The sequence below is a fragment of the Rana temporaria genome, chromosome 9 (genome assembly GCF_905171775.1).
Source record: "Rana temporaria chromosome 9, aRanTem1.1, whole genome shotgun sequence".
Classification (NCBI taxonomy): Eukaryota; Metazoa; Chordata; class Amphibia; order Anura; family Ranidae; genus Rana; species Rana temporaria.
In genome coordinates, this window is record NC_053497.1 from 143,934,176 (window position 1) to 143,959,296 (window position 25,121).

At 43.7% G+C, this 25,121-nt stretch overlaps 2 protein-coding genes across 5 annotated transcripts in view; both read left to right on the forward strand.

Moving 5' to 3' along the window:
- Positions 1-2,107, forward strand: part of KYAT1 (kynurenine aminotransferase 1) — a 72,229-nt gene extending 70,122 nt beyond the window's left edge. For all 3 annotated transcript variants that reach the window (XM_040324714.1, XM_040324716.1, XM_040324715.1), the window contains one exon: positions 1,585-2,107. In XM_040324714.1, the coding sequence (XP_040180648.1) occupies positions 1,585-1,662 (78 nt within the window). In that variant the 3' untranslated portion in view covers positions 1,663-2,107. The remainder of the gene's footprint in view (positions 1-1,584) is intronic.
- A 9,455-nt stretch (positions 2,108-11,562) lies between these two features.
- ENDOG (endonuclease G) lies at positions 11,563-25,074 on the forward strand. 2 transcript variants are annotated; one of them, XM_040324719.1, is made up of 5 exons: positions 11,563-11,670; positions 17,889-18,449; positions 21,387-21,496; positions 24,600-24,897; positions 25,036-25,074. In XM_040324719.1, the coding sequence occupies exons 2-4, from the start codon at positions 17,973-17,975 to the stop codon at positions 24,880-24,882; spliced, it is 870 nt and encodes a 289-aa protein (XP_040180653.1). In that variant the 5' UTR covers positions 11,563-11,670; positions 17,889-17,972; the 3' UTR covers positions 24,883-24,897; positions 25,036-25,074. The 2 variants fall into 2 exon arrangements, with proteins under 2 accessions (XP_040180653.1, XP_040180652.1); XM_040324718.1 differs by lacking the exon at positions 25,036-25,074 and having other exon boundaries at positions 24,600-25,029.
- The last annotated feature ends 47 nt before the right edge of the window (positions 25,075-25,121 follow it).

Consider the following 25,121-nt stretch of genomic DNA (forward strand, 5'->3'; position numbering starts at 1 on the left):
CTGGTTAAAAAAAAGACCCCAGTTCATCTAATTCAACCAATAAAGAGCAGGTTATAATATGAATCTTCTGAGTTTTGTTGGCAACACCATCACATATAGCTTAGCTGGTCATACCAGTTCAGTAGGGACCTGCCGAATTTCATTCAGTGTGTCGATGTCGCCACTCAACGGAAGTCGGTCATTTAATCGCTTTTTGTTAAAGGGACATGTTGGAAAATATTCCTTGATCAGCTGGGTTTATTCTGAAAGCGGTAGATGCTGCTTTCAGAATACAATTTCCAAGTCGGGGACCATGCCTTGTTTGTGTGAATGGAGGAATCTGGCTGAACAAAAGAAAAACTAACCATGAATGGCCAGTTTAAGGTTGGCAAGGTAATTATCCGTGTACCAGAGGCCCTGTGGCCTTTTCCTAGCCAGTAACCTATATGTGAAGCGTCAACTTCAGTGCACTGGAAGACACTGAAACTCTGATTTTTCACAGTTTAATTACAGGGGCTTAATATCAGCTTGATCAAACATTTGAGGATCTATGTACATTCTGAGCCTAGATTCAGGAGTGCTCCATGGGGACTTGGGAATCAATGTGAAAGTGGAACTAAATCTATTAATTAAAACAGTGACATTCCAAGGAATGCCATCAATGATAACTATCAGTGTTGCTTGAGCTCTTAACCAACTGTCAATACACCAAATAGCTGGTGTCCAAACTTAACACATGTGCAGCAACATGCAGTGGTGTATTTAGGTTTTGTGCTGCCCTAGGCCTGACTAAACTCGTGCACCCCCTAATTTAAATATGACCTACCACTTTCTGTCAAGGCCACGTCCCTAGCTGTTTAAGACCCGCCAATAGAACAAGTGGGGACACTAGTTCTGAGAGCCTGGGGGGGGGGGGGCAATGAATTCCCTTAATTTGCATAGATTTCCTCTCACTTTGGCTTTGGGGCAGGAAGTGAAGGGAAATCTCTGCAATGGGACAGATGGTGAAAAATAAACTGACAGGGGCTATAACCCTCCCTTACTCTATCCAAAATGAAAAAAAATGTGTTGCCTATAGTTCTACTTTAAACACAAATTTCTGATCATTTTATGGAGAGGACTAAGAAGATATAACCATGCCAATGGTGCAGCAGAAAACCTATAGCACAGCGAGGAAGGTTTGTGGTCCAGGATGATAGAACAGTCAAAATTCGAAGCAGCCCCCCCCCTCCCCCACAGTTGCGGAATGCTGGCCGCCTGCATACCGGAAGTAGTGTGGCCACTTTATGGGGCGCTAGACTAATTTGCCTCTCAGCCCAGTTCGCCCCATAAGACTGGCGCTACACTAACAGTGTAGCGCAAGCCGGTGGGGACTCTTTCCGCGCTGCCCCCCGACACCATTCTGCCCTAAGCCAGGATACAGCGTTGGCACCATGGCAACTGCAGATCAAACAGAGGCCAAGATGACAACTTCCTTGGCTGTAAAGGATAGGAGGGTTTAGTTTTGCTTGAAGGTTAACAAAGGTTCTTACAGATTCAACGAGGTGTTCTCTCTATTAGACAAGGTGAGCTGGGACACTCCGCTGACTTTTTTTTTTTGTTTAGGAGGATGCTACATTGGATGCTGCAGAGAAGATATTACAGAAGTGGAGCAAGGAGTCATCTGGACAAAAGGAACTGTAGTCAACCATGGCTTCTTAAATCTGAAGCAGTTTAATAGTCCATGGTGATGACCCTGTAAGACCGATAATGAGTTCCTGACTTCTGTTTTATATTTACTGATTTTTTTATATATATACATTTTGTTTCTGATTGGATTCAGTAAACAGTCGACCTCCAGTTAATCTGCTACAGTGTATGTATAGATTGTATGTCAGTAAATATAATAATTAATCTGCAATGAAGGTTACTTAAATGTAAAGTGATATACATCGCTACCTAGAACTGCTGTGTGATCTCCATTCTAAATTCTCACTTTTTGACTTTGGGAATGCCAACCAACACTGGACTCTAAGATTTGCCTACCCCTTCTAAAGATTGTAAGATACCTGAACCTAAAGCGATTTTTTTTCTTCTGATGAGTGGAATGGATATTTGAAATATGTGCAATAAAAGATTATCTCTTTCACTTCTGAGTAATGTTTGAATACTGTGTATGGTGTGCAGGATTGGGGGGTGATCTGTGTACAGTGTTAGAAGGAAACGTCAAAAACTGGAACAGATGTGCAGGGTAACCAATCAGCCTGTAGCTTTCGTTTTCAAAACTTAACTGTACAAGCTGAAGATAGACGCTGATTGGTTGTCATGTACAGCTGTTCTGGTTTTTATAAATCCCCCCCCCCCCTAGGAATCGGTTGAGAAATCAAGATACATATGTGCCTTCTTATTTCATATGTAACAAGACTGAGCGGTACACTAACGCTATACCAAGAGATCTAGATACTAGAAAAGATTGTTGATCACAGGAGATCTATGTATGATCATTAGCAGAGAAAATATCACTTATTTCTTATGAATACTGAGCTGTACATCCTCACTATACACACACACAGCAATCCAGGAACTGTGATGGTGGAGAAGTAGGTGATCACCTCTGTATGCATGGGTGGTGGTGTATGAATGGTTGGTAGAGGTAGGTAGGTGATCAGAATGGCTCTTTGTATGAGTGGGTGATGGAGGTAGATAGGTGGGTGATCAGAGGGGCCCTATGTATGAAGGGGAGGTGGAGGTAGGTAGGTGAGTAGGTCATCAGAGGAGTTCTCTGTATGGATGGAGGTAAATGATCAGCAGAGTTCTCTGTATAAATGGGTGATGGGTGTAGGTAGGTAGGTGATCAGAGAAGCCCTCTGTATGAATAGGGGGTGGGAATGGGTAGGTGATCAGAGGGGCCCTGTGTATGAATGGGAAGTGGAAACAGGTAGACGATCAAAGGAGCCCTATGTATGAATGGGTGGTGGAAGTAGGTGATCAGAGGAGTTCTCAGTAAAAATGGGTGGTGGAGGTAGGTAGGTGATGAGAGGAGCCCTCTATAAATGGGTGGTGGAGGTAGGTAGGTGGTCAGAGGGAGCTCTCTGTATGAATGGATGGTAGAAGTAAGTAGGTGATCATAGGATTTCTCTGTATGAATGAGTGGTAGGTAGGTGATCGGACAATCTTTTTAAGAGCCCAAGGGATTCTGGTGCTTGGGTACCTGGACGACCTCCTGCTCAGAGATCGCTCAGTACAGGCTCTAGAACAGAGCATAATACACACAGAATTTAAAGAGCTTATGCACAATCTTAAATACAGAAAGGTCAAACTGAGTCCAGCTCAAAATTTAAAGTATCTAGATTTCATCCTAAACACGGTCCAAGCAAGAGTATTCTTATGGATCTGCGCCCTAAAGTTTCAGGTGCATCAGATAATAGGCACCAGACAACCCTCCATTTGGCTCTGTATGAGCCTTCTAGGGAGGTTGGTATCCTCTTTCGAGGCAGTGCCATATGCCCTTACAACAAAACATTTTTGTTGGCTTGAAACAGGGGAAGAAAAGCCCTTGATTATCCCCTAAGCCTAAATTGGTGGCTGCAGGATCAGAACCTGTGAAAAGGAAAATCATTCTCCCAGTAACCTGGAAAGTACTGACTACAGATGCCAGTCTCTTAGGCTGGGGAGCGACCCTAGATGGGCTCTCAGCCCAGAGGAGATGGTCAGAACAGTTCCTGCCCATCAACATCCTGGAATTATGGGCAGTACGTCTGGCCCTACACTCCTGGATGCTGAAGCTTCAGGACTACCCTATCAGGGTCCAGTCCGACAATGCCACTGTAGTGGCCTCTATAAACCACCAAGGCGGTACCAGGAGTCGTTCAGCTCTAAAGGAGGTGAACTACATACTTGCCTGGGCAGAAAGATGTGTGTCAATTATATCAGCAGTCCATATCCTGGGAGTAGAAAACTGGAAGGCAGATTATCTCAGCTGTCAGCAGATCTGCCCAGGGGAATGGTCCCTACACCCAGAGGTGTTCCAGGAAAATTTGCCAACATTGGGGATGGCCAGAGGTTGACCTTCTAGCATTCAGCTTCAACAACAAACTAAAGCAGTTTGTCTCTCGGACAAGAGATCCTCTGGCAATTGGAGCACATGCTCTGATAGTTCCATGAGCCAGTACTCCCTGGTTCATGCTTTCCCTCCAATCCCTCCCCTTCCACTTTGTTGCACAGGATTCAGAGAGAGGGGGTCCCAGTCATTCTGGTGGCACCAGCTTGGCCCAGAAGGCCCTGGTTCCCAAAGATTGTCAGACTGACAAAGGATGGACCATGAACGCTTCCACAGCACCCCAATCTACTGTCTCAAGGTCCTGTATTCCACCCCAATTTACATTCTCTAAATTTGACGGCATGGCTATTAAAGCCAGAGTGTTGAAGGACCGTGGCATCTCGGGACCAATGGTGTCTACCCTAGTGAATGCTAGAAAAGCTGTCACTAGAAAGATTTATCATAAGGTCTGGAAGACTTATATTGCTTGGTGTGAAGCCAAAAAAATGGCATCCACAAAAATACGTGATTGGGAGAATTCTCTTTTCTATAGTCAGCTGTAGAAATTAAATTGTCTTTGAGTACAATCAGAGGTCAAGTTCGGGCCTATCACCTACTCTTCCAAAGGCCTCTAGCCTACCATTCACTGATCCAAACCTTTATGCAGGGGGCAACTCATTTGCTTCCCCCTATTAGGTCACCGATGTGTCCTTGGGACTTGAACTTGGTACTGTCTGTGCTACAGAAGCAACCATTTGAACCTATTAAGGAAATTCCATTAGACTTGCTATCACTCCTGATGGCTATCACCTCGGCTAGAAGTTGGCGTACTTGATCCTTCACCACGACAGAGTCGTGCAACGGACTGTTCCATCCTTTTTGTCAAAAGTGGTGTCGGCCTTTCATTTAAATCAGGACATTATTTTGCCTTCTTTTTCTCTCAGCCTCGTTCGGCAGAAGAGAGACGACTTCAGTCTTTGGATGTTGTCTGGTCAAGCAAGGTTTATTTGTCTAGATCCGCGGAGATCCGAGGATCAGACTCGTTTTTTTTTTTTTTTTTTTTTTGTCTTTTTTTGTTTTACTAAAAGGACCCAAGAAAGGGCAGACAGCTTCCAAAGCTTCCATTGCCAATTGGGTCCATCAATTGGTCATTCAGGCCTAAGGTCTGAAACGGAAAGCTCCTACCCTTTAGGGTGAGAGCTCATTCTACCAGGGGTTTTTCTCCATCAGGTATCTGTGGGTCAGATTTGTAAGGCTGCTACCTGGTCCTTCAGGGCATATTTTCACAAAATAGAAAATGATATGACCACAAATATTTGACAACTTTTAGGTGCTTGGGGCCAATAAAGGTCAATATTTGGGTCAGGGGTTGGGGGAAAGGGGATTTTGGGGGGGACTTTTCGCGGCACTGATACAAACAATCTGGTAAAAGGTATCGATATTTATTTAACAAAGAAAATACAAATATAATACAAAAGAAAATTTAAGAACAATCCCCACATTATACATCAGAAAGTCATTAACAGACTGTGTCTCTCACCCAGGTTGGTCATATGGTCAGACGTGGAGCCTGGCAAAAGCCTTCTGTGGCGCGTGGAGGGGGATATTTTTATTTAGACGGGCTCTATTAGGATAAGGAATAGAATGAGTAATATGTATAAGGGGGGATGGTCGGTTAATTATTGAGGTATGGATCACCAGGGGGTGAAGGAGGTGTGTAAGTGACCAAACAGGACAAAAGAACAAAGAAGGGGGGGGGGGAATGAAGAAAAAAGGAGGAAAAAAGGAGGAAGAAAGGAGAAAGAAAGAAGAAAAGGAAGGGGGGGGGGGAAAGAAAGACTGGGGGGAGAGGAGGATTGAATGGGGAGGTCAATGAGGTAAGGAATAGACAAGGAGAAAAGGGGGACCAGGAGGGTAGGGAAGGGGAGCCTCCAAGGATTGGGAGTGACTTTATATTAGCACAGGGTTGGGGTCACGGAAGAAGGGGGGGGCGCAGGAGGGGGATGGGGAAAGGGAAAAAGGGAAGGGGAAGGGAGAAGTGGGAAAAGGGAAAGGGGGAAGTAAGGGAAGGGGGGGGGGGAGGACAAAAAGAGGGACGGGAAAGAAGTTTTGGAACGGGGCAGGGGGAAAGAGGAAGTGGGAGGGAGGGAGGGGGGAGGGGGAAAAAAAGGAGGGGTTATTAGTAGAAAGGAGAAAGGAAGAAGAGAAGAAAAGAGGGAGAGGGAGGGGGGGAAAGTGGTGAAGGAGCAAGAGGATATTGGTTGAAAGAGGAAAAGTAGGCAGTGACCATAAAAAGGGGGAATGTAAGGGAAAGGGAAGGGGGAAAAAAGAGCAAGAGTGTTAGTGAGGTGTGAAGGTAAAAAAGGTGAAAAAAGGGGAAGGGGGAGAGGGCTAGTGAGGAAAAAGAGGGGGGATTTAACTGTGATCGGGGATTAAAAAAAATTAAAAGGGGAAAGGAAATTTAAAGGGGAGGGGAAGGAAAAGGGAGAAATTGGGGGGCCAGTGGGAACAACGTACTCTGCACATCATAATGATTTACGCAACATATTGCAAGCTAACTGGCATATCCTCGCTGAAAACAATATTCTGAAGAAATATGTTAAACAACAACCCGAACTGGTATTTCGTCGGGCTTATTCACTACGCGACCGACTGACCAATAGTCATTACACTACGGAAGATACAGCGCACACATCACCCAGGGGCACCTACAGATGTGGCAGCTGTTCAAGATGCCCATGGGTGATGGAGGGCGATCATTTTCTGTTACCCAATGGCAAGGACTTTTACCCCCCATTCTCTGCCAATTGTGGCACGAAGGGTATTGTTTATCTTATGATTTGTATTTGTGGAGCCTTTTATATAGGCAAGACCTTTAGAGAATTTCGGCAACGTATGGGTGACCATCTTTACGATTCAAATGTAGGGAAATTAACAACAGTAGGGCGTCATATTGGACTATATCATAGATATGACCTCTCTGTCGTAAGGTTTTTTATCTTGGAAATAATTCCACAACATCCACGGGGTGGAGACTGGAATAGGACTATTTTACAGAAAGAATGTCTGTGGATCGAGCATCTCGATGCCACAACCTTTCCAGGATTAAATGAAATGAACTCCTACAAATCTTTCTTACGCTAGTATTGAGATCCTTCTCCAGCCCCCTAGATAGCGGTCCTTTCCCCCCTGTTTTTCTCCCCCCCCTTTTTTTCCCCCCCTTTTTCCGGTGTCTTTCCTTCCATTTGGAAAAACACACTGATGTCCTAATTGCCAATTATCCCTAAATAGGTTGTGGCATTAATGCGGAGGCGTCTATCTGCCCCCAAAAAATATATATACATATATATATGGACATTAGAGGGTAATTTTGTGATGTTATCTCCATACCCTATCTTGGCAAAAAGGACCCTTAACTCTGAACTAACAGCCAAGCATTGTGATGGGGTAATCCCACACTATTTATATATATCTAGTATTGAATATGTGTATCATTTTACATGCAATGCAAATGTCTATGTACTTTTGTTTACAATACAGCGAATTCTTGGAGCTCAGACACCCTGGCTGGTTGATTGGGCCGTGCACCTGTTTTTTTCCCTTCCTATTGGCGCGTGGTGTGTCGTCCCCGGCTGTGAGCACCAATTGGAGCTCTCAGTTTGTAGCCTATGACCTGGCGCATTGCCATTGGGTCAGCAGCTACACACCCACGCACGCACGTGCAGGGGTTGGTGGGACGTTGGACGGCGGCGGCGTCGCAATTCGATGACGTCACACGCCGTCCAGGGATACTTACAAAAGCGGCTTACACAGCCGCTTCTGTGAGTTAGCACGGACGCTCTCCCTGGGGACACATGTGAATGTCTTGCATTCGAGGTGAGTACACATGATGCCTGTCACTAAGACTGCTCTACCCTTGATCTGGTAATTGCCTCTATGGATAAATATCTCCTCCTTTGGACTCCTCAGTTGGACCGACTGTACAGCGATTGCCCTTATCCTGGCAATGTAAAGCTACTACATAAGGCTGATTCTACCTTATTCCTTGTGCCCCAGTAATTTGCGTATTATTAATGTATTGATGGTAAGGCCCCTATGGGGAACTTTCCTATTATTGATTGGTTATCCTGGTGATGGGTACTTTTAACTTTAGTAAGGTGCTTGGTGATAGATCCTTTTAATTTACCACTTTTTTACTGAATTTCATTTTTCACAATCTTTCATGCAACACCGCACTCTTGATGTGTATATATTGGTGCTTCCCACTGGCCCCCCAATTTCTCCCTTTTCCTTCCCCTCCCCTTTAAATTTCCTTTCCCCTTTTAATTTTTTTTAATCCCCGATCACAGTTAAATCCCCCCTCTTTTTCCTCACTAGCCCTCTCCCCCTTCCCCTTTTTTCACCTTTTTTACCTTCACACCTCACTAACACTCTTGCTCTTTTTTCCCCCTTCCCTTTCCCTTACATTCCCCCTTTTTATGGTCACTGCCTACTTTTCCTCTTTCAACCAATATCCTCTTGCTCCTTCACCACTTTCCCCCCCCTCCCTCTCCCTCTTTTCTTCTCTTCTTCTTTTCTCCTTTCTACTAATAACCCCTCCTTTTTTTCCCCCTCCCCCCTCCCTCCCACTTCCTCTTTCCCCCTGCCCCGTTCCAAAACTTCTTTCCCGTCCCTCTTTTTGTCCTCCCCCCCTTCCCTTACTTCCCCCTTTCCCTTTTCCCACTTCTCCCTTCCCCTTCCCTTTTTTCTTTCCCCATCCCCCTCCTGCGCCCCCCCCCTTCTTCCGTGACCCCAACCCTGTGCTAATATAAAGTCACTCCCAATCCTTGGAGGCTCCCCTTCCCTACCCTCCTGGTCCCCCTTTTCTCCTTGTCTATTCCTTACCTCATTGACCTCCCCATTCAATCCTCCTCTCCCCCCAGTCTTTCTTCCCCCCCCCTCCTTCCTTTTCTTCTTTCTTTCTCCTTTCTTCCTCCTTTTTTCCTCCTTTTTTCTTCATTTCCCCCCCCCTTCTTTGTTCTTTTGTCCTGTTTGGTCACTTACACACCTCCTTCACCCCCTGGTGATCCATACCTCAATAATTAACCGACCATCCCCCCTTATACATATTACTCATTCTATTCCTTATCCTAATAGAGCCCGTCTAAATAAAAATATCCCCCTCCACGCGCCACAGAAGGCTTTTGCCAGGCTCCACGTCTGACCATATGACCAACCTGGGTGAGTGCTTTGCTCCACTGTATAATGCGCTGTTTTGAATTATACACAATGTATACATATTTTGTATGTTCTGCTTGTTTATTCATTTGTTTATACATACCCTTTAGAACATAATCTCCTCCTGAAGAAGCGGTAAAACCGCGAAACCGGTCGAGGTCATCGATTCCACTAAGACACAGTCTGTTAATGACTTTCTGATGTATAATGTGGGGATTGTTCTTAAATTTTCTTTTGTATTATATTTGTATTTTCTTTGTTAAATAAATATCGATACCTTTTACCAGATTGTTTGTATCAGTGCCGCGAAAAGTCCCCCCCAAAATCCCCTTTCCCCCAACCCCTGACCCAAATATTGACCTTTATTGGCCCCAAGCACCTAAAAGTTGTCAAATATTTGTGGTCATATCATTTTCTATATTCAATGGGATGTAGGCACAATTTTTACTCCTTGTACCCCTATTTTAAAAGAGGCGACACTCTCCCCTTTTTTCATATTTTCACAAAAGTTTATCAAGTGGGTGTTCAAGCAGCCGAGGATTCAGCTTTCGGCAGCTGCGGGCTGCCGTATGAAAAATGGTGCCTACTGTTTGGCAGGGTGTCTCAAGGCTATTGCGCTGGGACGTCTCATTAGCCTGATGTATGAAATAGAAAATAGCATTTTTTTTTTGTCATACTTACCTGTAAAATCCTTTTCTTTGAGTACATCATGGGACACAGAGGTCCCTCGCTTCTTTTTTTAAGGACTCAGTGCTTGCTACAAAACTGATGTGCTTCCTGTATGGGAGGTGTTATATAGGGGATCACTTCCTGTCTAAAGATCTTTGATCTACCAGTAGGGTTGAGCTCCGGTGTGTTCGCACACTCAACGTGCTGAGCCCGCCAGGAAGTCGGCACGGCGCTGCGCTACTCACAGGCAGTGAGACAATGTCCCGATGCCTGGCTGCCTGCAGAGATTGGGAAATGTCTCACTGCCTGTGATTGGCGCAGCGCAGTGCCGACTTCCTGGTGGGCTCTGCATGTGGTGTGTGCGAACACACCGGACCTCATCCCTACCTACCAGTGTCGTTCACCTGATGATGAAGTATAACCCAACAGGTAATGAATATTAGCCTGACTCTGCTTCCCATGATGTACTCAAAGAAAAGGATTTTTACAGGGAAGTATGACGAAAAAATCCTATTTTTACAAATTACTCTGGGCTGTTTAACATATCTAACATTTGTATACCCGGATGAGATTTATTTTTATTATATTATTGCTTATAAATAGGGATGTCCCGATACCGATACCAGTATCGGGACCGATACCAAGCATTTCCCGAGTACTTGTACTCGGGGGCAATGCTCCGATGCTTCACCCGATACTTGTACAGTCAGGTATCGGGTGGTGGGGGGAGTTACAAGTCTACTCTGTGTTGTCTTCTCCCCCCCCCCCCCTGATGTCTTCTCACCCGTGCTGTCTTGTTCCCCTCGTGATGTCTTCTCCCCGTACGTGCCGATCCCCCTCCGTGATGTCTTCTCCCCGTCCATGCCTCTCCCCTCCGTGCCGCTCTCCCCCCGTGATGTGTTCTCCCCATCCATGCCGCTCCCCCTCTGTGCCGCTCTCCCCCCGTGATGTGTTCTCCCCTCGGTGCCGCTATCCCCCCGTGATGTGTTCTCCCCCTCCGTGCCGTCTTCTCCCCATCCATGCCGCTCCCCCTCGGTGCCGCTATCCCCCCGTGATGTGTTCTCCCCCTCCGTGCTGTCTTCTCCCCATCCATGCCGCTCCCCCTCGGTGCCGCTCTCCCCCTGTGATGTGTTCTCCCCCTCCGTGCCGTCTTCTCCCCATCCATGCCGCTCCCCCTCCTTGCCACTCTTCCCCCCTCAATTTGTCAGGATGGAGAGCGGAGGTAGGGGAATCTGTGTCCCTAGTCCCTTTTCTCTGTCTTAAAGCGGAGATGTCAGAGGTTTGTTTAGACCCCTGATATCTCACCAAAGCCCCTCAACAGGGCTAATTAAAAAAAAAATTGCAATAAATTAAAAAATAAAATGTAATTATTAATAATAATAATAATAGAAAAAAACACACACACTGACAATCCACGACCCCCCCCCCCCCCCTACTAAAAAAAAAAAAAAATCACTAAAAAAAAAATAGTAAAAAAAAAAAAAATTCTGTCACATGACATTAAAATAAAAGTATCGGTATTCGATATCGGCGAGTACTTGAAAAAAAGTATCGGTACTTGAAATCGGTCTCAAAAAAGTGGTATCGGGACAACCCTACTTATTAAAGATACAGCAATGATCAAAATCATAACACATTATTTTCTTGACGTGCAATTCTACAAATGTCCACTAGATGGTGGTGATCTTATTAAGGTGGAGGTATGAGGTTTCCTGTGACATGTCTCTCTTGTTCCTTCAGCATGACTTGTATCCATTCTACTTCTCTCATCGATTGACAGATCTTCTGTGAGTATAGTCATGTGGTTTGTGTATTTTACAACCTTACTTCCTCTCCAGTCTACAATTACTGTTATTAGTCTTTTTATATTGGGTATTTTTTATCTGCTGGTATAGAAATAGATATCTGGGTGTTTGTTCCAACTTCCTTCTATCAAGTCAAGGGCATACAAGTCAAAGGTCCATGCTGTGCACTGTAACAAGAGTAGCACCATCTCATAGATAGTATATTAATGGAACTACAAGTCTCAGCATGACTGGACACTACATGAAAACATTTGACAAATTGTATTTATCTAAATGTGCTGCAATGCGAAGAGAAGGCTTTTGCTGACACTTTTTTTTACATATTCTTTATTTTATTATTTATTTATTTTTTTACTAGAAAATTACTTGTATTACACATATTATATAGTGTGTGTATAATATATATATTATACTTTTTTTTTTTTTTTTTTTTTTTTAGCAGAGACGCTAGGGAACAAACTGGCAATTGTTTTAAAAAAATTGCAGCGATTCTAGGGAATAAACTGGCAATTGTTGTTTTTTTTTTTTAGCAGAGACCCTACGGAATAAACTGCCAATTGTTTTAAAAAAATTGCAGAGACCCTAGGGAATAAACTGGCAATTGTTTCAATTTCTTTATGACAAACAAAACAAAGACAGCGCCAAAAAATGTCCCAGTGTAAAATTACACCTAAAAGCATGTGTAACTGAAAGATGTAAACAAATCATATATTAAAAATCAACGTTGATTGGCAGCTAAAAGGACGTGCACACCAGGAGTGGTATGAAAGAAGAAAACAAATCTGAAAAATCCTTCAAAGTAGCGCTAAAACAAAGGAGATTATAGGAGTCCCACAATCATGAAAAATGAAAGGTTTATTTAAAACTTGTATAAGTCTCAAAAGCAACAGTCTCCAGGTTGTCTGACAGCGTCCTTCCTCCCCTCCACAGCTGACGGATCATCTGTTTATCTGCACGTCCCATATATCCCTCTGGGTTATGGTAAGAGAGCGATACAGTATCAGATTGCCTGGTTCTCTTTGAGCGGTTACCCACTCTCTCATCACACTGTACTGTGTTGCATCACAGAACTGACAACCTGGAGACTGTTGCTTTTGAGACTTATACAAGTTGTAAATAAACCTTTCATTTTTCATGATTGTGGGACTCCTATAATCTCCTTTGTTTTAGAGCTACTTTGAAGGATTTTTCAGATTTGTTTTCTTCAATTTCTTTATGTGACACCATATTAGCACAGTAGTTTTTCAAATGCAATTTTTTTTTAAAGGGGGGGGAAAAAAACAAATGAATTAAAAAAACAAAACACAATATTTTCCAAAAAAAAAAAAAAAGATTATGTTACACCAAGTAAATGGATACCTAAAATGTCATGCTCATGGAATGGCAATACTTAAAGTGGAGTGCCACCCAAAAATGGAACTTCCACTTTTTGGAACCCTCTCCCCCTCCGGTGTCACATTTGGCACCTTTCAGGGGGGAGCAGATACCTGTATAAGGCTGGGTTCACACTACGGTTTTCCCGTCCGTCAGCCGCATACGATTTATATGAAAAAACGTATGCGGCTGAAACGGACGGGAACGTATGGCACCGCACATATGTACGTTTTCCATTGACATTAATGTTAAAGGAAAACGTATGCGGTTGCCATACTGTTTTAAAAACGACCGCAAAACCGTGGTTGAACACGGTTTTGCGGACGTTTAAAAAACGTTTTGCCAGCAAATCGTACGCACCCGGATGCATCTGAGTGCATACGATTTGCAATGCATTCTCTATCTATACGTTTTCCCGTCCGGGCCCATACGTTTTCAATACTGAAATCGTATGCGGCTGACGGACGGGAAAACCGTAGTGTGAACCCAGCCTAATACAGGTATTTGCTCCCACTTCCTGGCATAGATCTTGGTGATCAACGCCACTTCCTGGTGCCTACTCTGTGCCCCTGCTGTCTTCTGGGAGACACACAGCTTCCAGAACACAGAGGGGACCAGTGAAGACACTGGGATCAGAAAACCGGCACGCTCAGTGCACCTGTGCCGTTGTCTACGGCGTGCATGCGCCATAGACATTGATGCAGTGTTTTCTGCAAATATCTTCTTAACCATATAGGTTAAGGAGATATTTCTTGCACCTACAGGTAAGCCTTAAAGGCTCACTAAAGGAATTTTTTTTTTTTAGCTAAATAGCTTCCTTTACCTTACTGCAGTCCTGGTTTTATGTCCTCATTGTTCGTTTTTGCTTTGATGTTGCTGTAATTCCTCTCTGTTCTGGACACTTCCTGGTTGTCTGTTTCCTGATCACCACAGTACTGGGAGATTTCTCACTGTGGTGACTAATCAAGGAGGTGTGATTACTGTGTGTCTAAAACCCCACAGCACCAATCCAGTTTCGTTTTACAAAGTATCACTGCCCTCTATTGGCTCTCTGGCTCTGTACATCAGAGAACCAGGAAACAACAGCAAAAACTAAACTAAACTGCAGGTACATTATATGATTGTTTTTTATCTATTTTTAATCATTTTTAAAAGGAATCAGTTAACTATTATGTCTCTATACCCTGTACAGTCATTTCAGCAAAGACAAATTTTTCCTTTAGTGACCCTTCAATCTAGGCCCACCTTTAGGTGCAAGTTGTCAGAGTGGGTTTACAACCACTTTAACCACTTGCTATACATGCTATATATGCATTTATATATCAAATTTTAGAGCCGGCGATCAACTTTCTTGTAAAAGTGATCAAGTGGCTTCATAGATGTCTGACCACTTTTACTGCGCTCAGAAGGGCCCCCCACAGTGGTTCCTGGGCTCTCCCATTGCATCGAGGAGCCAGGTACCACAGTGAGCTGTTGGGCCAGGTGCCCACAGAAAAGATGAATAAACATCTGTTCCCCCATCTCCTCTATGATGAATGAAGCCAGAGTTAAGGAGGATTGTTTTACTTCTGGCTTCAGAGCTGTCGTTCCTGGTTGTTAACAGGAGGGCAGGGAAGACATCGGGGGCTATAAGACCCTTGGAAGTCTCCACAAAGAGTACCCGTCACTGTCCAAAGCTATCACAAGGGGGTTTGTGATAGCAATAAAGTTAACCCCTTCCTGCCAATGTCTCCCAGCCCTTTAAGAGGTTCTAAATGCCAGGAGGTGGAGGTGGGCATTCCAATCACATGAAAACTGTTATTGGCTGTTGCATGATCAGAAAGCTCCCGATCACAAATATGCAGTCTCTGTGCTAAGTGCACACTGTCAGCACAGAAAGATGTTTACATAGGGCCTCATATATGCGGCCTCTCACTGTTAAAGCCCACCAAGACCTATATATGCGTACAGCTGGCGGAAAGAGTTTAAATGAAAAAAAAAGTGTAAACATTATTTTTTTAAACATTTGAAAGTGCCCCTGTTCCCCCTAAATGTGCATGTAGGTGTATATGTAAACAGTGATTGTGACCACACGTGTGAGGTATTGCTGTAAATGTCAGGGTGAGAGCTATAAAGCCTGGTACACACTATATAAGTTTCTATTTGGTAAACCCAGCAGGCTGAACGAAAAAAAGACGAACAGATTGTTGTACTAACACAAGCTATTGCTATGTTATTGTGTTCAGCAAGGGGGACCGCCATTGGCTGCTCTGATGCTGGTTTTCCAGCGTGCCTGTTCAACAGAAGCCAGTGGTGAGACAGGGAGTTGTATACACGGGCCAAAAGTTGTCCAGCTCCTGCTGAACCCGACCATTATCGGCCCTGGCGCAATTCTAGCAACATAGCTCACATGTAACTCTAAACTAATAACCTGCAAAGGCTTTTTAAGCATCGCCTATGGACGATTTTAGGTACCGAATCTTGTCGCCATGTCACAGGCGTGCAGAATTTTAAATCTTGACATGTTTGGTATCTATTTAGTTGATGCAACATCATTACAGTGTAACCTCGGATTGCGAGTAATGCGGTTAACGAGCGTTTCGCAATACAAGCACTGTATTTCCTAAAATCCTAACTCAGTTTGCGAGTGTTTTCTTGCAAAACGAGCAGGATTCAGGCCAAAGCGGTGTGCAGTACCGCGTTTGGCCTAAGGTGGGGGACCGCCGATCGCCACCGTTCGGAAATGCACGGAAAGCCCGAGGACCGTTCAGCTGACCTTGGAAAGGCTTGTGAACGGAGTCTTTTCCGAGGTCAGCTAAACTGTCCTCGGGCCATTCCAGCTGTTTCCGAGGCTCTCCAGCACCCCCCGTCTCTGGCAGCATGTGGTATTGCATGCCATTGAAGTCAATGTGGAACAAATTATTTTAGTTTCCATTGACTTCAATGGGAAAACTCGCTTTGATATGCGAGTACTTTGGATTACAAGCATTCTCCTGGAACGGATTATGCTCATTATCCAAGATTCCACTGTACTTATATTTTACAATATTATTTTGTAATTGTGTGCACTAAATTTTATTTCAAGTGTATTTTTTCCCTAAAATTTGCATTTGGTAAATGGCTCTGGAAATATCATGTGACATAAAATGAAAAGCCACTATTTTATTCTCCAATGCCTTTGCTTTCAGAAAATCTATAATGTTTGGGGCTTCTATGCAAATTTCTAGCAAACATGGCTGATTTTAACATGTATGTAAAAAAGATAAACAAATTGCCCTGGAAAGCAAGTGGTTAAAATAAGTCATATGACCAGATGTGTAGACTGTATATTATTTTTCCTAATAGGTTTTATTCTGATAATAAATGGGATTGTTGTTAAAGCAGAACTATAGGCAGATATAAAATACCTCTCACATAAACTGGGTTGAATTTCCGATGGCATTTTTCGTTGCATACACAATGTCAGACCAAATTCGGATCGTCCAAAATGCGGTGACGTAAAACACTACGACGAGCCAAGAAAAATGAAGTTCAATGCTTCCGAGCATGCGTCGACTTGATTCTGATCATGCTGGGGTTTTTTCTCCTTTGAAGTTGCACACAGGCAATAGGAATTTCCTATCGTTTTTTTTTTCCATCGGAAAAAAATAAAACGTGTTCTATTTCTAAACACAGACTGACTTTTTTAACCACTTGAGACCCGCGCTATTGACAAAAGACGTCAACAGCGTGGCTCTCAGGTGCCAACTGGACTTCTTTGGACGTCATTTGAAAGCATTACCCGCGCGCGCCACTGGGGGGCGTGCAGTGGGTAAACACTATCCCGGCGCATCGCTGGGGACCCGATGCGTGTACCTGGCGGCCGCGATGTCCGCTGGGTACATGCGATCGTTGGTAAGACAGCAGGGACGTGGAGCTCTGTGTGCAAACACAGAGCTCCACGTGCTGTCAGAGGAGAGGAGACCGATCTGTGTCCCTTGTACATAGGGACACAGCATCGGTCACCTCCCCCAGTCACCCCCCTCCCCCCACACAGTTAGAACACACCTAGGATACACATTTAACCCCTTCCTCACCCCCTAGTGTTAACCCCTTCCCTGCCAGTCACATTTATACAGTAATTAGTGCATTTTTATAGCACTGATCGCTGTATAAATGTGAATGGCGCCAAATTTGTGTCAAAAGTGTCCGATACGTCCGTCGCAATATTGCAGTCCCAATAAAAATCGCAGATCGCCGCCATTACTAGTAAAAAAAAAATTAATAAAAACAAATCATAATTCTGTCCCCTATTTTGTAGGCGCTATAACTTTTGCGCAAACCAGTCGCTTATTGCAATTTTTTAATATTTTTTTACAAAAATACGTCAAAATGCGTATCGGCCTTAACTGAGAAAAAAAATAGTTTTTTTGAAAAAAAGTTGGGATATTTATTATAGCAACAAGTAAAAAATATATATATTTTTTTTAAATTGTCGCTCTTTTTTTGTTTATAGCGCAAAAAATAAAAACCGCAGAGGTAATCAAATACCACCAAAATAAAGCTCTATTTGTGGGGAAAAAAGGACATCAATTTGGTTTGGGAGCCACGTCGCACGACCGCGCAAATGTCAGTTAAAGCGACGCAGTGCCGTAAGCTGAAATTTCGCCTGGAAACGAAGGGGGTTTATGTGCCCAGTAAGCAAGTGGTTAATCAGAAATTCCGATCGTGTGTGCGCGGCATTACAGTGTGTTGAGTTGATCTTTAATTGGGGCATACAGCAAGGTTGTAAGTAAATCTTTTCTCTGCATGTCATGGGGGTTTGTCTGAGACGAGGAAAATATACATTGTGATTCTTTGTTTTGCAGGAACAGGACTGAAGAATGTTTCCTCTTCTCCTACTTGTATAAGGAAGACGTGACGGTGGCGGAACACTTTCTGCTAGCTTGAAAATGAGATTTAGAAGGCAGATTCTGGTTTCGGGGGTATCCCTGGCATTTGGTGCTGTGCTGGGTGCAGGGGTAACTAATTGGAGACTACATGACAAGTCTGGATCTGATTCCTCCTATCCAATTGTACAGGCGGCATCAGAGGTGTCCCTCCCCCCTGTTTCTGGCATCACTAAATTCGGATTGCCAGGCTTCAGCCAGCTTAAGACTCGCCAGTCACACATGCTCAGCTATGACCCCAGGCTGCGTGGCCCAGCGTGGGTTCTAGAACAACTGAACGGTGAGCGCATACAGGGCATGGCGGATCGGAGTCGCTGTAACTTCAGAGAAGATGAGTCCGTACACCCTTATCACCGGGCCACAAACTCTGATTTCAAGAGGAGTGGATTTGACCGGGGACACTTGGCAGCAGCAGCCAATCATAAGTGGAGCCAGCAGGCCATGGATGAAACTTTCATACTAAGTAATGTGTACCCGCAGGTCAGTGATATTGCTCTTTGATCAGAAATTAGCTAACGCCAACTCTCATGCCTTGTACACACGGTCGGACTTTTGTGATATAAGTGATATTAAAGAATACATTTTTTATTGGTAAACTAATAGAGGTTAAAGGGGTTGTAACAGTTCATTTTTTATTTTCTAAATAGATTCCTTTAAGCTAGTGCATTGTTGGTTCATTTACCCTTTCCTTCGATTTCCCTTCTAAATGTTTTTTTTTTCTTTGTCTGAATTTCTCACTTCCTGTTCTTCCCCAGTACGCTTGCCCCATCATCCGAGCCGTTCTGGCTGGGGGTTAGTCAGCATGCTCGCCCCCTCCCTTGGGACTACATCCCTGCGGGAAGACGCTGTGAACTTACCTTATCTGTGCAACAATATTGCACAGAGCAGTGTTCTAACCTCCATTTTGGAAATCCCCTGCTGGCGCTGTCCATCCTGCCTCGGGTTGCTTCCTCAGCAAGCCAGGGGCCAAGGAGGCACCTGTGCACAAACACTTCTGAGCTGTGTGTGACCATAGACGCAGTAAGATGCAAGAGCACGACCAAGGCAACTAAAATAGATTATGAAAGGCACATTGCTGAGGAGAGTAAAAAAATAAATCCCCAAAAATGTTTTCAAATATATTCATAATAAAACCCTGAGATGAGAACATATTGACCCAATAAAGGATGATCAGAGGAAGTTGGTCACAAGTGACAGAGAGAAGGCAACTGTAATAATTACATTCTTCTCCTATATTCTGTTCAGTACAACAATATATTGAATGTACCCTTGTGGCCGACAGAAACCAGTGTTCAAAAACGACTTGAAAATTTTGACGTGAAGAAATTTCGATCGAGAGAGAGAGAAGGAAAAAAAAAAAATATATATATATATATATATATATATATATATATATATATATATATATATATATATATATATATATATATATATATATATATATATACACACACACATACATACACTCCGAGCAAATACAGACCAATCAGCCTAACAACAATGGTATGTAAACTATGGAAAGGAATGATAAGCGACCCTTTTCAGTAATTAGCTGATAAGAATAGTATCATTATTAGTAACTAACATGGACTGATGAAAGACTGTTCTTGCCAGACCAACCTTTTAATATTCTATGAGGAGGTAAGCTGTACTTTGGATAGAGGAAGGCCTGTAGACATAGTATAGCTAGATTTTACTAAGGCATTTAATAGAGTACCCCATAAAAAAATTAATTTACAAATTGAGAACTTTTGGCACTGATGATTTGGTATGTGCCTGGATGGAAAACTGGTTGCAGGAGCGTTGTTGAAGCATGGTGAATAATGGCATATTTTCTAAATGGTCTAGAGTTGTGAGCGGTGTGTACCAGGGCTCTGTCATGGGACCAATTCTGTATAACTTGTTACTAAATAATATAGAGCAGGGGTGGCCAACCAGTGGCCCGGGGGCCACATGTGGCCTGCGGAGCCCTCTGATGTGGCCCGCGACCTCCCGCTCTTAAATGGCGGGTTGGCAAGCCCAGATCGCAGGTTGCCAACTCGTCATACCACAGCATGAGTGTTGTGAATGAAGCTGGTGGTAGAGAAGATTCGCTATGTAGTGCGGACATGGACACAACACGCTCTTCTCTATGGGACGGTTAGTTTCCAAATGATTGTCATCTGATCCGCTGGATAGATGGTGAACTTATCGCCATATGTCTATTTTAAGCAAATGTTATCAGATCAGATCCCCGGCCGGTGCCGCCCCATAGGGAACAATGTGTGGTCCAATCAGGTCCGCCTAAAAAACTGACAGGCAAACCCATTCGGTCTGCTGGTGTAAAAGGGACCTTAAACATACAGTATATGCAGGGACTGCATTGAGAGTATAGTCTTACTTTAACCACTTCCCTACTGCTGGACGTCATATCTGAATAATGCCTGCAGCTAGAGGCATCCTTCAGATATCCTCCTTTTCAGCTGGCGATTCTGCGCACCTTATGGTGATCATAGCGGCAGTTCCGCCACTTGATTGTTCTTATAGTCGGCGGGAGGAGGGGCGTCTGGTGCTTCTCCGGCGATAAAAGAGATCTCTATGACCGTTGGAGGCCTGAGCGCCACGTTATGATGTCACGCCTGGGTACCCAGAAGTAAACAAAGCCGCAATAGCGTCTGTCAGCATGAGATCGGTGTAATTTTGTTTCCTGATCTCATGCTTTTCCAGCCTGGAGGAGAGATGTGGAGTCTTATTGACCCTGCATCTCTCCATAAAGAGGACCTGTCACTACAGATTCCTATTACAAGGGATGTTTACATTCCTTGTAACAGGAATAAAAGTGATTAAAAAAAAAAAGCCCACATATGTAAACGCCATTCAAACCACACATGTGAGGTATCGGCGCGTGCGTTAGAGCGTGTGCAACAACTCCAGCACTAGACCTCCTCTAACTCTAAACTGGTAACCTGTAAAAAAAAATAAAGCGTCGGCTATGGAGATTTTTAAGTACCGAAGTTTGTCGCCATTCCATGAGTGTGCGCAATTTTAAACCATGACAGGTATCTATTTACTCGGTGTAATATCATCTTTCACATTATAAAAAATATTGGGTTAACTTTTCTGTTTTGTTATTTTTTAATGCATGAAACCAAAAAAAGGCGTTTGAAAAATGATTGCGCAAATACTGTGCGAGATAAAAAGTTGCAATGACCGCCACTTTATTTCCTACGGTTTCTGCTAAAAAAAAAAAATATATGTTTGGTGGTTCTGAGTAATTTTCTAGCAAAAAAATTATGATTATTACATGTAGGAGAGGAGTGCCAGAATTGGCCTGGTATGGAAGTGCTTAAATCGGGACACTCTTATGTAGGCATTTTCTAATTCCAAAGACCAGTTGTATCAGTAATTGATGTGATACAATAACATTCACTCTTTCAGAATCCAAATCTCAATCAGAATTCCTGGAACAACTTGGAGCAATACTGCCGATCACTAACCAAGAGTAACAGAAACGTGTATGTGTGCAGCGGTCCCCTATTTTTACCCAAGTAAGTCAAATACATACAACTATACCTAAAATAAACAGGAACATCCAAGATGGAAACCTGAAATTGGACCTTAACCAAAACATTTTCCTGGTGCCTTCCATGGCAGCATACATATGGTTGGTTACTCCGCCCCCAACCAACCCACAGGATCAATTATATAACTCTTTAAAAGAGTGTCAGCCTCCCCCATGCACCATTCTTTCTTCAGTCCTCAAACCTGCAGGGTCATGGATCACCTGGATTCAGCCCTTACTAGGCCACTAGGTTGGCCCAACCATTACAGGTTAATGCTCTCCTGTATATGGAGTCCCATAACTTAGGCTGCTAAAGGCGCCAAAAAGTTTGGGAACCCATTTTTCTGTGGATCTTTTCTGGGTCTGGAGTTCAGGTATTTCCTCCATCTTTTGAATGAGACAACTGCTCCAAGGTAAAGACTGCCTCTCACGGCTATATTCAATCCTGGGAGTTTTTGCAAAATGCTGATGCATTAAGGCACGAAGGCTGTGTTATTTTCTTTTTTCCTGCTTATTGCTGTCAATAGAGAGACACTATAGGGTCTTATGAGTTTTTTTTTGTTTTTTATATCTATGCCTAAGGACATGGTAGGGGCTCACTATCCCCTCTTTTTCTCCGGGCTCCGCTGCCCACAAGCAGGTCGCTATGCTGCGACCACGGCACGCAGGTGGAGCTATACTCACCCCCGGGTATGAGGCTGGTCCAATCGAGTGGTTGTATGCCCATGACTCAGCGGCGTCTACGGCGCTTCGCGCCTGTCCTCCGTGCCTGGCTTATCCCCTCCGAGGGCGGGGGCGTGACGTCATCGGCGCATGCACAGTAGCCTCATGATGCTGTCGGCGCCATCTTGGTGCACCCTGGAGGTTCGTCTATAGGTCTAGATACATTCACTTATGGCAGCAGCTCTCATCTAGGGAACATACAGAGGAAAAAATCTCTCTTCTTGATGGATTCATGCATTCCCTTTATGAAGCTGGCCCAAGGTATTACTAGCGGCCTGGATATGTGTGTGTGTGTGTGTGTATATATATATATATTTGTTCATAAAGGGGAAGGAACTAGGTTTATTTCTATGTATATTCAGATATGTATATATATATATATATATATATATATATATATATATATATATATATATATATATAAACACGAAGAACAACTTTTCAAGTTGGATCCGTCATCTCATTCGGGGGACATATCAAGCTAGTGATCCTCCGGTTCCAAAATCAATGAGTATTCACTCTACGCAGCGAATGGCTTTTTCCTGGGCAACTGTAGCGCATTTATTCCCAGAAACCTTCTGTCAGGCGGCAAAATGGTTGTCTCTTACTTCATTCATGCCCTACTATGGCCTAATCCTGGTTGCACTTGCTCCCCATGACATAAAAAAAAAAAAGAGAAGCAGAGGGGCTTCATAAGCTGTCTGATCTGTAATCAAAAGAAAAAATATTTTGGCAGCTCCCCTCCCTGTGAGCGAGTTATTAACCATATGTATGCTGCCATGGAAGGCACCAGGAAAACTGAATACTTACCTTTCCGTAATTTTCCTTTCCTGGTGCCTTCCATGGCAGCATACGCCCTCCCTTGCCATAATCCTTAAATGTTTGAGTCTAGTTACAAGAATGGTGCATGGGGGAGGCTGACACTCTTTAAAAAGAGTTATTATTGGTCCTGTGGGTTGGTTGGGGGTGGAGTAACCAACCATATGTATGCTGCCATGGTCAGGCACCAGGAAAGGAAAATTACGGAAAGGTAAGTATTCAATTTTCCGTTCTGTTCAAGTTACGTTGACAGTTTTGCAGTAATAAATAGTTAACAGCGATTCTGAAATATTTGCTTTTGCATGAGAAACCAGGGCTCACACTCATTTTTTACATCAGTCCTAAAATATCAAGTATACCACAGCTCTGGGTTTTTTTTTCTTAAAGTCGCTTAATGTTGTCTTCAGGATTCTTTTTGTCCTGTGCACGCTGTCTATCCTCCTTTACACACACACATGAACTTTAATGGCATCCCAGTCTTAGTCCGTAGGGTTCAATAGTGAGTTGGCCGACCCTTTACAGCTACAACAGCTTCAACTCTTCTGGGAAGGCTGTCCACAAGGTTTAGGAGTGTGTCTATGGGAAGGTTTGACCATTCTTCCAGAAGTGCATTTGTGAAGTCAGGTACTGATGTGGACGAGAAGGCCTGGCTCGTAGTCTCCACTCTAATTCATTGCAAAGGTGTTCTATCTGGTTGAGGTCAGTCAAGTTTCTCCTCCCCAAACGTATTCATCCATGTCTTTGTGGATCTTGCTTTGTGCACTGGTGCAAATCATTTGGTGGAGGGGGGATTATGGTGTGAGGTTGTTTTTCAGGGGTTGGGCTTGGCCCCTTTATTCCAGTGAATGGAACTCTTACGGCGTTAGCATACCAAGACATTTTGGACAATTTCATGCTCCCAACTTTGTGGGAACCGTTTGGGGATGGCCCCTTCCTGTTCCAACATGGCAGTGCACAAAGCAAGGTCCATAAAGACATGGATGATAGTTTGGGGTGGAGGAACTTGACTGACCTGATAGTGATAGTGTGTAAAGGGAAATATTCCTGATTGGTTGAAATGTTTTTTTTTTGTTAGTGCCGAATTAAGAGGTGATGTCATGTTCTCCACCTATTCCAGAGAATGCTTTGCATTAATTCAGAAAATGCAAAGCATTCTCTGAATTGCACCCATGCTGAGTGGCTGACCTCCTGTATTTACAAGGCATCAATAGAGATCATTGCAGTAGCAGTGCCTACTTCAGTGAGATCCAGCTTCCAGCAACATCGTCCATGTATGGTATATGCATAGTTACATTGGATCAAGCTGGAATAATGTAACTATGTAAAACATGCCAAAGCCTGGATTTATTCTTTATCCAGGTACACTAGCATGCTGAAAAGTAGGGTAGGTTACACTGGCCTAATCCAAAACTTTTTCTTGTTGCCAGCATCCAGTAGTCAGAAGTATAGCCCACCAGTCTCTGAATTCCTGTGTCCCTCAATAGTCGTTAAAGAAATAGTTTTACTCATGCCTATAGACTCGCACTCAACCATTTTTTTATTTTTAGGATGGAAGCAGATGGTAAAATGTATGTCAAATACCAAGTGATTGGCCCCAACAACGTGGCTGTCCCAACACACTTCTTCAAGGTAGCCGTTTTGGAGAAATTCAACGGGGAGATTGAACTTAGACCCTACGTCATGCCAAACTGTCCTGTAGATGAAAAGATCCCCCTGGAGCGCTTCTTGGTGCCCATAGAAAGTATTGAGCGAGCTGCTGGACTGCTTTTTGTTCCAAACATTCTCAAGACAACAAATAACTTAAAAGCCATCACCGCTGGTGGCAGATGACACCATCCTGACCTTTTTATGTCAGCTTTCATTGGACTTGTGCTTGCAATTATGGAAAAACGACAAGTTTACTTTAAAGGAACATTAGAGATTTTTTTTTTTAAATAACAAACATGTTCTACTTTCCTCCACTGTGCAGCCCCCATCCTGGTCTTCTGGGGCCCCTCGGCAGCTGTCGCGGCTCCCCCTTCATGGGAGCTCTCTTGCATGGTGGTAAATTCTTGCGGGCGCGCTCCGGT

Bases quoted from the DNA above. Each gene is read 5' to 3' on its own strand.
- ENDOG (XM_040324719.1), top strand. From the start codon at position 17,973: ATGAGATTTAGAAGGCAGATTCTGGTTTCGGGGGTATCCCTGGCATTT. The intron at 18,450-21,386 runs GTCAGTGATATT...TCACTCTTTCAG, and splicing joins TAAGTAATGTGTACCCGCAG to AATCCAAATCTCAATCAGAA. The intron at 21,497-24,599 runs GTAAGTCAAATA...TTTTATTTTTAG, and splicing joins GGTCCCCTATTTTTACCCAA to GATGGAAGCAGATGGTAAAA.